This window comes from Anser anser (genome assembly GCF_964211835.1).
Source record: "Anser anser genome assembly, chromosome: 4".
Classification (NCBI taxonomy): Eukaryota; Metazoa; Chordata; class Aves; order Anseriformes; family Anatidae; genus Anser; species Anser anser.
In genome coordinates, this window is record NC_139724.1 from 4202630 (window position 1) to 4215223 (window position 12594).

The 12594-nt window shown below is 44.1% G+C and overlaps 1 protein-coding gene across 3 annotated transcripts in view; it reads left to right on the top strand.

Annotated features, from left to right (window-relative positions):
* ELOVL6 (ELOVL fatty acid elongase 6) overlaps window positions 1-9659 on the top strand; it is a 70210-nt gene extending 60551 nt beyond the window's left edge. For all 3 annotated transcript variants that reach the window (XM_083834554.1, XM_083834553.1, XM_083834555.1), the window contains 2 exons: window positions 669-820; window positions 3625-9659. In XM_083834554.1, the coding sequence (XP_083690680.1) occupies window positions 669-820; window positions 3625-4049 (577 nt within the window). In that variant the 3' untranslated portion in view covers window positions 4050-9659. The remainder of the gene's footprint in view (window positions 1-668; window positions 821-3624) is intronic.
* The last annotated feature ends 2935 nt before the right edge of the window (window positions 9660-12594 follow it).

The window sequence follows — 12594 nt, forward strand, 5'->3', positions numbered from 1 at the left end:
TCTCATAATGTTCCTTATTTACAAAACACTGTTACCTTGCATCTGGCTTTGATGAGGTGAGAGTGAACCTGTGCTGTTTACAACCATTCAACCAGTCAGCTCCTCTGTTAGCCATGACCCCTTAAGAGATGAAGCCAGCACATGCACCAAAACGCTAGCCCTGACCACAGCACCCTACCGCAGTCTGTGCATCCTACCTGGGCTTTTCGCTGTTCCTGTGGATGTAATATGCACAAGGAGAGACAGGAGAAAACTCAGGAAATCAGAGGAGGGAGTTGGTCCTGGATGACAGCTGATGACAGCTCTTTATTAACTTGTTTCTTGTAGTCTTCCAGCCACCAGCATCAAAACTCTGCACGTTGTTTGCAGCTGAAGTAGGGGTCTCCGACTGTGCTGAAAACTGAAGGCTCGTTCCTGTAGTAATGAAATAAAAACCATTGATGTTACTGTTCCAGACTTTCAGCAGGAAATACTTTATTACTGCAATCAACTTTGCACGTATGAGTTCAGAATAACTTCCTAGAAGCTGGCAGAGTTACTCCAAGGCTGTTAAGCTTATTATTTTAGCACATTTATGACTTCTTTTTTCTCATAATGACTTGAAGTGATGGCATATAGATGTCAAGTATCTACTCAACTTTCTTCATTTTCTCTTTTTTTTTTTCAAGTATACTTGGTGCTGTTCGAACTGCTCCTTTCATGCTGTACATTTTGATGACCAAAGGCCTGAAGCAGTCAGTGTGTGACCAGAGTTTTTACATTGGACCTGTCAGCAAATTCTGGGCATATGCATTTGTGCTAAGCAAAGCACCCGAACTAGGTGAGTAACTTTCTCTCCCTTTTTCTCTCTCCACGCCTATTTAGAGCAGAACGAAGAGAGCATTCTCTAGATGCCATCAGGCTCAACGCTATTCTTTCTCCTCTGCCTCTTTCAGTCCTCCTGGAAAATAGCTGGGTCTTTCCCATTGTTTTGAAACTGCACTTTTTCAATTCATGTGGCAAAGTGTAAAGCCCCTCAGCTGGTTGCCCTAGCAATACAGGGCAGTCTCAGGTACTTACATATATAATCTAGGTTGCTCCAAGTCTCCACAGTGTGACTCATTTAGACAAACCTTCAAAGCTGAAATTACAGCTCAGCTTTCTGAGTTTTCTCCTAGCCTTTTTCAGCATACCTACGATGATGCTGGTTTCATGTAACAAAAACATGTAGGTCCACGTCCTCAAACGTGAAGTTCGCTAAGCTCCAGTGTATTTAAAGGACTGGGGTCTGCCTTGTCACCAACCTGTCAATTAATTCACGTAGCCCACCTGCCAGCAATGGATTTTATCTATCTGTAACAGCAACGGGACATCAGCCATTGATTCACAGCAGCAAGGCATCCTGTAAGTGGCAAAAGGCTTTCCCATTCCTCCTTAGAGCTCCGGCTGGTGCACATTTTCTTCATCTGCAAGTGGCCATGGCTCAAGGGTATTTGGCTTCCCTACAGAGTAAGAGCTGTGGGAAGAATGAAAACCAGGAAAAGCTAATAAGTCTCCATCAAGAAACCGTAGTTAAAGTTGTAGTTTGAATTCCAGAGACTTTTTTTCAAGTCTACAGCAGTTTGCCAGGAATTCACCACCACCCTTTTTATACCTGAGCCTGCCAGTCAAGCACGCTTCATATGCTTTGTGTTTTTGTGTTTGTCAGTAGCAGGAGACACAAGTCCAGTATTGCTCTGAGCTGGGCTCTCACGCTTTGCAAGTTCAGCCATGACCTCTGTAGGTCCAGGCTCAGCCCTGAGGGACTGGTCAACGTTATGGTCATGATGCGATTGATGAGAAAACATCACATCCCTTTTGCTCTCTATGAAACTTTTGTGAGGACATGTCCTGATCCCACAGCAAAGGATAAGTTGGCATTTCCCTCAGCATTACCAGGCCTGGCCGATTGCTTCTGAAACCATCAGTGATTACAGACAGATCTGAATAGCAGCAGCAGCAGCCACTCACCCCATGGATATTGAAGTGAGGGCTGGGCTAGAGCAGCTGTGTCAGCAAGCGGCTTCGAGTCAGATCCTACCTCCGTTCTGCAACATTCATCCTTAAATATACGTGTGGGCGTACAATTATGAACAGTAACGTGCTTCCTCCCTAAACATTGAAAGCTGTGACTGTCTCCAAATAGAAACCAGTTTCCCACAACATCTCTGGCTTTTCCAATGCCCATTCCAGTGTGATGTGGATTTTTATAGACTGCTGTTTCTCCAGCAGTTTATTTGGAATGATACTTACTATAGACTTGCCAAAGCCAACCTCATACCCTGTCTGCAGGTGTTCTTATCCCACAGCTTATTAGTGTAAGAAAGGATTGTTTTAATGGGAAGGAGGAAGGGGTGATTTAGCAGCCCTCCAGCTTTCCTTTCAGAGGACACCCTTACGAAACCTCAAAGGGCTGCAGAACTCACCGTGTTCAGGTGTACAGCAAAACTAAGTCTTTACCTTTCAGCAGAGAATTTGATTCAGCAAATTACAGCACGGCAATTCATCAGCATAAACACAGTGAGGGGACAGACACCGGTTGTTTTGCTGTGTCAGAACCCTTTGGTTTCCTGCTGCTTAAAGTACTGCAAAACCACTGAAATCGAGTTTGGTTGAAACTAGAAAATGTCAGCTAGAACTGCACGTCAACAATAAATTGATCATGTGATTACTTATTAAAATGTGAATCAACATCTTGCAGCTAATGAGATAAACAGAAGCATTATGGCTTACTGCAGACCTAGTGCAGACAGTGCAGTTTCAGTTCCAACCATCACTGTCATTCATAATTTGGATTTTCAGGGATACATATATGTAGAAATAAGGCCCCTGATTCAAAGCTTAGGGATCTTTTTGGAATCACTGTACAACAAACAAATAGCATACGTATATAGTGTATCTATTTGGGATGCTGAGTGCAATCACAAGAAGCAGAAGAAAGAAAAAGGCAGGAATCTGGAATAAAATCTACTTTTCTACAACAGTAACACAAATTTGCAGAAAAGGATATGCATTTCAACGTGAACAAATTACTTTCTAAAAGCATTTTTTCTGGCAATTACGTACCTTTCAATAATACAGGTTGAATATGCAATAGCTTTTTGCATAGTAACTCAAAAGACGCTGTTAAATTTAATTAGGATTGGTATGCAGGTAGGCACTTGAATGGCAGGACACTGCTGCTTCTACCTTGGGTTTTCTGCTCTCTGTTTTGCTCTTCTAGTCGCAGTGTGTGATGGACAGTCTGACAGCCTGAGGTGATGCACGTACATCCACCTGCGTCACTTCAGGCTTTCACAGACTGTGTTTACAGCAAAAGACCTGTGGAGTCTTCAGACAGGGGTTGTCCACACAACAAAATGGGGATACTCTGGTTTGGCATAAATCACAGAGAAATAAGACCCGAGTAGGCTGTCAAATTAGACAAGCTCTGAGGTCAATAGCTGAGGTGTTTTTTCGTGCTCCAGAAGTGTATACTCCAGAAAGAGCAATGGGAAGAGAGCCTTGCAGAATTCAGAAACTGTGGAACTGTTCAATGTGTTTCTCATTTCCTCCCCTCCCTTTTTCTTCTTCTGTTTTTTTTTTTTCTTTTCTTTTTTGTTACAGGAGATACAATATTCATTATTCTTAGGAAACAGAAGCTCATCTTCTTACACTGGTACCATCACATTACTGTGTTACTTTATTCTTGGTATTCCTACAAGGACATGGTGGCTGGCGGTGGCTGGTTTATGACCATGAACTATGGAGTGCACGCCGTTATGTACTCTTACTATGCCTTGCGGGCTGCTGGCTTCAGAGTCTCACGCAAGTTTGCCATGTTCATCACCTTGTCGCAGATCACCCAGATGCTGGTTGGTTGTGTAATCAATTACCTGGTCTTCTCCTGGATGCAGCATGGCCAGTGCCATTCCCACGTGCAGAACATCATCTGGTCCTCTCTCATGTACCTCAGCTACTTTGTGCTCTTCTGCCATTTTTTCTTCGAGGCCTATATCGGCAAAACGACAAAAGCAAGGAAGGTTGACTAGTGGTAGAAATGAGACAGAAGCCATAGCTCAGGGTCATCAAGAAAAACAAAATTATAAGAAAAGAAAATGGCACAAGGATACACATATATGTATGGTGCAGATCAAACATGGCAGCTTAGGGAAAGTTAGCTTGGTTTAACCCAGTAAGTTTATGATCCTACCATGGTGAGGACTCACTGAAATCTACTCTATCTCAAAGGACTGCTGATGAAAGACTTCTTCCTTCTTGTACCTGTCTGCTCTCGAAAAGAAAGGAGAAAAGGAGAAATAGAAAAAATAAAAAAAAAAAAAAAGGAAAGAAAAAGAAGAAAAGAGAAAAGGAATAATGTTGAGGGGGGAAAAGTACATAAAGTAAGCTTCCCCAGGATGGAAGAGAGACTTTTATTATGAAAATCGAGTTTCTAAATCCTTTCTAATAGTTTTTCAGTGTTAAACTTGAACAAAACAAAGCAGAGAGGTGACAAAAAAAATCTATCTACGATACCAGTAGGATTGCAAAATTAAAATCTTTTCCGTAAAAGGTTAATACCTTTAGCCAAAACAAAACCCAAAAGGATGTCACATACACCTGTGTAGAAGTGGTTGAACATCATCGTGGTTGTGAACGGAAGCGAAACGAGATTGATTTCTCCGCTCTGTACTGTGCCAGGGGAGCAGAGCTGGAAGGCAGTCACCTCGCTTGGGTGGCAGGAAGGAGCAGTACTCGTACAAGAGCTTGATGTGAAAAGATGCACTGTTGCAATACATATCTCAGCGAGTGCATTTTCCAAGTGCATTTTTCAGCTAAAGGCAAGGAATTTCTGCAGCAGGATAAGTCATAGAGGGTTAAATCAATCAATATTTGCTTAATTACCAGGGGCTAATAGCAGATGAATGTTCAGGAAGGAGGGGGAGGCGACTCCCCGACCATGATTTTTAAGAATTATCCGCTAATCTCAAATTAACCCGCAGCGACACGGAATCGAATGGGGGAAATGAGAAGCCAGCCTAGCTGGCGAGCAGCGAGCGACGTCTCTACCCGCTGATTTCAGAGCAGAGCCAGCAGTACGACGGATGCTCGCCGTGCGCTTTTGTGGATCTGGGAAGAGGCAAGGCGACCTGCCAGGCTGGGCAAAGATGTGCCAAGAGCCCTCCTCTGGTCATGTGGAGATATTACTACAAAAGATGCTCGGAATAGGTTTTTCTTGAGATTTGTATAGGAAATCGGTCTGAATGGAGTGATTTTGCTGCAACGGCTTAGCTCTAATGTCCAGAGGGAATCGTCCTTCACTAAACGTGTATCTCTCTCTCTGCAGAGTCTGTACTGTAACATCAGACTGACCACTTAAGGAGACCCTTTTCTTCTCTGAAGTCAGCTACAGAAATAAGGAGAAACGTATTTCACTCTGAACCTTAGAGAGCTAGTTGATAACAGCCATATTCTCTCAAAGACGAGTAGATTGCATTATCTGTGATATTCCAGTCCTTACGAAGCCAAATAAAATGTGTAAAAGTTCCTAGTATTTCAAAGACGCAAGTATGTAAACTTGATGTTAAATGTGTTAATGTAGTACTCTAAATTGTATCAGTTAGGTAGCTTAACTAAACAATTAGAAGAACTAGATCAACAAAATAGGGACTGCTGTTCTGCGTAGGATATACACACCTATAACTACACCCATATACACATTCTGTGAATTGTCAACAAGAAAAAAAGCCCAGTGGCAGAGAATCACGTTTCCTGGCTAATGCAAAAGATTGTCATTATCTTCCTTGCTTTAATTTGAGATTGTACAGTGCAAAGGGTTTTGTTTTTTTTTTTTTTAATTATGATTTTTAGCTTTAATTGTGCTGTCATTCATGAAACAGAGCTGCTTTAGTATCTTGTTAAGAGATGACAAGGGCTTTTGGTGTCTCATTATATACAAAAGAAAAACAAATAAAGTTACATTCCATGTTATGTGAATGGTCTTACAAATCAACAAGCCTCCATAGGCTGAAATCATAATTACGACAAGCAGAAAATAAGTTTACATTTGTGTTATTTAAGTTATTGATGTGCTGACGTTATTTTTATGGTACACAACAAATAGCAAAATGTGATATTCCGTAATGAAGCTATGATATTCATTAATAGGACTACTGTATACATGGAAATATTAGACAACGCCAATTAAATGTGTAAACCATTTTGTTTTACAGCTTGGGAGTAGATAATTATAATGCTGAATAAGCCTTTTTCCTCACGCTTAATTTTGCCCTGGCTAAGAAGCGGGTTATGAAGACTGAGTAACAGTGGGAAAAGGCAAAATTAGAGTCACCTACCTTTAGATGGGAAGTGTTGGTAGAGGCCCCATTGTGCCATGCACAGAGCTGCACACATCCCCTGGTAACTGGAGGCTTGCAGTTAACAGCTTAAAAAAACAATAAACTTTACAAGTACGAAGCAACTCGTAGCTAGGTAAAGAGCTGCAGCCAAAGTTGAGCAGGCAGAAAACAGGGTGGGTTGCTCATGAGTGCGCAAACAACCCACCATGTTTCATACACCCTTTTCCTTAATTGCATAAGAAACAAACAAACAAACAAAACAAACAAACAAAAACCAACCAAACAAAAAAAAACAAGCAGACAAAAAGCATTCTGTGCATACCTGATGGAAACGCTGGAGATGCCGACACTGACTTCAGTGGAGCAGGCATTTCACCCTCCGTTAGCCCATTCTCCAAAAGCCCTCATGGGTGCCTCTCTACTGTTTGTTCCTGACCTGCCCGCCTCCCTGCGAGCCTCCTGGGGGGCTTGGAGGTGTCCCCAGCCATGCCAAGGGCCCTGTCCCTTCTTTACTGCCTGGGCAGCGGCTCCAGTGCAGGGACCGGCCCACCAGGCCCCCTCCAGACGCAGTACAGATGTGCTCCAGATGTGCAGGGGAAGCTGGTGCTGAATTCAGTGGGAGTCCAAGGGGAGGACAAGTCTGCAGGCGAGCACACATATAGGGAAGGGGCAGCAAGATCAGACACGTAAGGGACAAATCAGGGTTCATCTCCCATCACACTAGAAATTGGGTGTCACGCCGCCATTTGCCTCAGGAGCTGGCATCCCAGCACCCACAGCTCTGTGCCCTTGCCGTCCCATACCATAGGGCTCTTCCTCCAGTGTTTTCCACTGGAGTCAGATGTAGCAACTGGCATTATGGAAGCTGAGGGAGACCAAAGCCAACACATACTGGTTTCCTTTTTTTTTTCCTAAAAAAGTGCATGCATGATATTTAGACATCACATCTAACCCACTCACATGTACTTGAACAGCACGGCAGCCAACCCTAAGGCAGTGACACCTCCATAATATTCCAGCTGTTCCAACCTAAACACAGCTAATTGGGTCCTCCTTACTTCCCATGGCTTGAGCCTTGGGGGGGGAGGTCACACTTTCACACCTTTCTGTCCCCTGGCAGGACTCTTTTTTTTTTTTTTTCCTATTGATTTTCAGAAAAGCTGCAGTTGTGTTGCATTCACACACACCTTGGGAAATGCAAACTTCACACGGCATACCAAACGTTATGGGGCCAGTGGCAAGGAGCACAAATGCTGGAAACGCTGTTAAGGGGTGCACTGCTGAAGTCAGGAAAGTTACACCGATGATAAGGTCAGTCTGCCAGGGCCAGGGTCTGTGTTTTGTGTTCTGACACACTAATCCAGTGCACTGAAATAAAAACAGTGCAGTTGGTACAGGTTTGTGCTTAGGCAGTTACGAGCAATATTTGGTTCTTCCTGAGCACTGCTTCTGTGCAGTGAACATTTAAAGGAAAATATTTTCAACTAGTTAGGGAAACAACGCGAAGTTGGGTAATTCGGAAGCCTCCTCAAGCTGTGCCCGTGATGAGAAGGAAAGCCCTCATGCTGACAAACCTTGACTCAGAGTCACAAGTGATGTGTGTCTGGGATCACTGATAACACGAGTGGCTGCTTCCCAAAGACATCTCTCACCAGACTTCACAGGAAACGAATAAAAGCATTTTACTCACCAGATAAGGGCATGAGCGTGCAGAAGGAATCACTCAGAAAAGCCCAGCAGAGTGGCAGGGATAAAGTCCGTTCCTTTGGGAGCGCAGGCTGCAGGAAAGCGCAGAGGAGAGCTGCTCGGTACCCTTGAGGAAGCTTTTCCAGGCTCGCCCCTGACACCGACCACTCCTCCTGCGGCGAGGCTGGGCTGAGTGGAGGCAGGGCTGTGCTGGGAGAAGGCTGGAGGCAGAGGGACCCTCCTGCGGCACGAGACCTTGCTCCTGACCTGAAAGCTGTGGCTGGTTCGGGGGAGCAGAGGCCTGAGCGCATGTTGGTTTTCTCTCCCTTAAGGAAAAGCTTGGGAGAATGGGTTAGTTGGGAATGACGACACCTCAGGGATCGGTATCAGGTTTTTGGGTATCAGGCAGTATAAGGCACCAATTACTGTGACCGTGAAACAGTAGCCTTGTAAGCACATGCCAGATATAACACATTAGTGCAATCGTATCTCCAGTATTTGCACGCTGTGCTGTGCTTCAGAACGAATAACAGAAGCATTTATATATAAATCATAATCGCAGATACGCTCTGAGTTACAAAAATGGCTTTGGTCAAGGAAGACAGCTCAGCAGATTGCAGACCATACCACGTTAGCTCAGGACCTGGCCGAATACCTCCTGAAAATGAGGTTGTTGGTGAGATGCCCAGTGTTTTCAGAGAGCTCTGCTTTGGCCCATCCCAGCCCAGTGGCAGGGGCGATGCCAGACCTAAATCCCCCTGAGTTTGGTTAATGGTGACACGAATCACTCGGGGCATCACTCAGACCCTGATGTCAGTCCTTAGTCATATTTTCCAGCCTCACATCCATGAGTCCTCTAAAAGAGAAGAATTACAACTCATTGTTGGTCTGTTTCCACGCTTTTACTTCAATACAGTTTCCATTCCATTTATTTTATTAAAAGCAAGCTAAAGGACAACTCCCTGTCCTGCTACCACAAATGCTCCACTGTGGTCAGTGCAGCCATACACGGGCACAGAAACCTTTTGCTTACAGGGGCAAGGGCAGGATCAGTGCCTTGTTGCAGGCTTTATTTTCTAGCAGAGCAACCACCACAGAGTAGAATACGATTTCTTAAATTAAACACAAATAGGATCAGCTCTGCACAAGAGCGCTACAGCTAAGGGGGACCAGGGGCCTCCCCAGTGCATCATAAAGCTTGATAAAATGCTGCATGAAGTGGGATTAGAGAGTATTTCCCAATGGGTAAAAAATAATATTCCCCTGAAACAGCAGCTTCCTGAGAAGTTTCACATCTGTCCGGCTCTGGAGAGCTTCAAACAGGCCTGTCTGCTGAAGAAACACAGCTTTGATTGACTTATCTGCTTTCTCAAAAGAGCCACTACGTGCTTTAGGCTTTAAGGAGCCTTAAAGCTCAAGCTAGATTTCTGTTCAGAAAAAAAAATAAAATAAAAAAAAAAATACATGTACAATAGCTAGGAGAGAATAGTATGAGAAATATCTTTATTTTACCATTTTCAAATGGCTATTTCACTACATAAAAGGAAGTTTTTATTTTTATTTTTTTTGGTATATTGATATTCCAAATAAAATTTTAACTTTTGGTTCAAAACAAAATACCTCTCTGTGTTTTATTAATCCGTAACACCCACTCAGATCTCCATGCTGCCATCAAGTCCAGCTGTTGAGGAAGAGGAGCCGTTCCCTGGCTATGGGACTACAACGTGGCTACTCTGCCTGTCGCTTCCCAGCAAACCTCTGCCCAGTTCATATTTTCACGTGCCAAGCAGAAGCATTATCTGCTTTTTCTTTGTGTTTGTGTGTGTGCGTGACTCTGTATGATCTGAGCGTAGCTCAGTCAGTGCTTGAATGTCCTGTTTATTTACACTTACACTTTGGAAATCCTAATCTCTGCATTTCCCGTAAGAAACAAAATCCGAGCCCTCACGTGTCCCTTACTGTGTGAGCATCACTTTTACCCAGGCATGTTACCAGACCCATCGCCGTTCCCGGCCCTCGTGGTCCCTTCCCGCTGCCCATGGATGTTCTCCCCGGCGCCTGGGAAGAGCAGATCCCTGCCGAAACGCCCCCATCCCCACCGCAGGCTCCTGAGCAAAGGCACTGCGAGCTGGAGGTGGAGGCAGGAGGGCAAAAGCATGGGGGGAGCCCATGATGGGCACACGTGGGGCTGCGAGATGAAGAAATCATTGCTTAAATCCTTCCTGCCACACAGCCTCAGCCACGGCACCCAGCACTGCCCGCACCTCCACCAAGCCAAGGGGCAGATGATGAAGAAAATTGCACTCGGGTTCCCTGTGTCCTACCTGGATAAAGCCATTTGGAGCCTCTGGTAAGAGCGAAGATGCAGAGCGTGGTGTTGCCTGTTCAGATCACGCTGTTATAATAATTCACCATTCACAGAGATACTGCATTTCCCTAAAAAAAAAAAAAAAAAGATGATGAAACACCAATGCTTTACTGCATGAGCTCCAGTGTCAAATGATACAGAAATTTAGCTGATTTAGCTGCACCTGTTAAAAACAAGCCATGTGGCTTCTTCTATATCTTACATCTAACTCATCTAGCCTTCAAAATGGTAGTGGGTAAAGGAAATAAAGGAAACTAATAGAAAATATTGATTTTGGAGTATGTCATATAGAGTAATTTATTACTGCTAAAAACGCTTTGAAGGTCCCAGATAAAGGATTTGCGGGGTGGGGGGCAGAAGTCGGTATTTTTCTCCTCTGGGATTTTACAAAAAGTACCGGGAATCCTAGGTTTGGTTCAGCCCTGTGTTTGGGGTGGCTGGGGAGATGTACAATGCTGTTGTACAATTGCTGTACAATGCAATTTACACCCTGATGGTGGCACAGAAACTGCTGAAGGCATTTAAACCCTTTCTCCCAAGTGCTCCTTAGACAGATAGCTAAATACAGCTTAACAAAGGTTTTGCTGTTCACCTCTTCTGCTGTCTCACTTGAGTTTTTCTTTCAACGTGGCTTTATCTACATAAGATAAACAGCACATGTTGGCTGATGAACATTCAGAGCATCTGTCTGTAAGATGCATAAGGTCACAGATTTTGGGGGGAGCACTGTTTACTTGGGATCACTTTTTCTATTTTGCAATCAAGGCCAGGTCTAGGGAGATAAAAGCACTTCAGGCCTGTTATCTCTTATGGGGATGAACGTAACCCTGTGCTGCGTCTGACTTGATCCCACAGCTCCTCCTGCCCACTGAGACTTAGGCTGGAAGGACTTAACATCGCTGAAGGCCCAGGTAAACATCCCCTCATTTACCCCGCATCTGGCAATGATGCAAGCTGGAGCCAGAGAGCGCAGGTGCAGGAGCTGTGCTGGTCCCAGCATCGTGCAGGCATAAGGAAAACCCATCCAGGAGGTGTGTGACACATCTGGTGGGGCAGGGCAGAAATCTGTGCAAGCTAAACTTTTGTAATTATGACTGTACTCACAGAACAAACTTCCAGAATGTCTGCTCCCGTTGCGGTATCTCTCTCTCCAAGTGGACACCTTCGAGCCGATATATTCTCTGCTTGATCTTGGGCTTGTCTGACTTAAATCAGGCAGAACCTGTTCCTTCAAGCAGAAGAAGAATACCTAAAATGAGAGGTGGCAGCGTGCCAGGATCATTGCAGTCAGCATATAATTGTGGTGGGATGTGTGGATTTGCATACAGAGGCTGGGAACACCTGCCCTGCTCCAAGTGCCCAGATCAGAGAGCAATCCCTGGCAGACAGAAAGTTACGGGTAACAGAGCTTTGAAGAGAAAATAACAATGACAACAACAAGAAAAAAGAAAAAAAAAATCCGACCCAAAGTCTCTGTCACACCCTGGAAAAACCAACCCATGCAGTGCCTCATGCAAGGTTTGGCACTAGCTAACTTTACTGTTCAGATTCTGTAGAGATCAATAAAACCTATCAAAAGTATGTGTGCATTTATGCACAGAAACACCAAAATATATTAATTACAAAGTTTCCAGGTGAATATTTGGTGTCCAAAAGTTTTTGGAGTTATTTTCCTAAAAGGTAGCACCTGAGTTTGCTCTTAAAGTCAGAAGGCTTTTAAGGGAACATATAACGGGCATTTAGAGTTACTGTTCACGGCTTGCAAGTATCTATTGCAGACTTTGAATTTTTGTTGCAAGCAGAGCTGTGAAATTGCAACCAAAGTATAAAGTAAGTTTACAAAACACGACTTTTTTCAGGATGCTACCTTCAAAAGGCCTTGTACAAGCCAGCATGCAGCATGCACTTGCCACTGCTCTGTGAATATGCTGAAAATAACTCAGCAGTGAAAAACCCACAGCCTGCAGCATGATGGGTGCTCACCAGACATGAACAACTTGCTTTTACGCAGGTGTCACTTACTTTTTGAATGAGTGAAACAATAACATCGGTTGAAAAGAAAAAGTCCAGACCATTGTTTTAAGTAAACTGCCCTTCAGCCCTACTGATAAGCTTAATGCTACAGGACGGCAGACTCTGCAGTTTTAAGAGCTGCACTGCACTTATGTAGACCTTCCTTTGCAA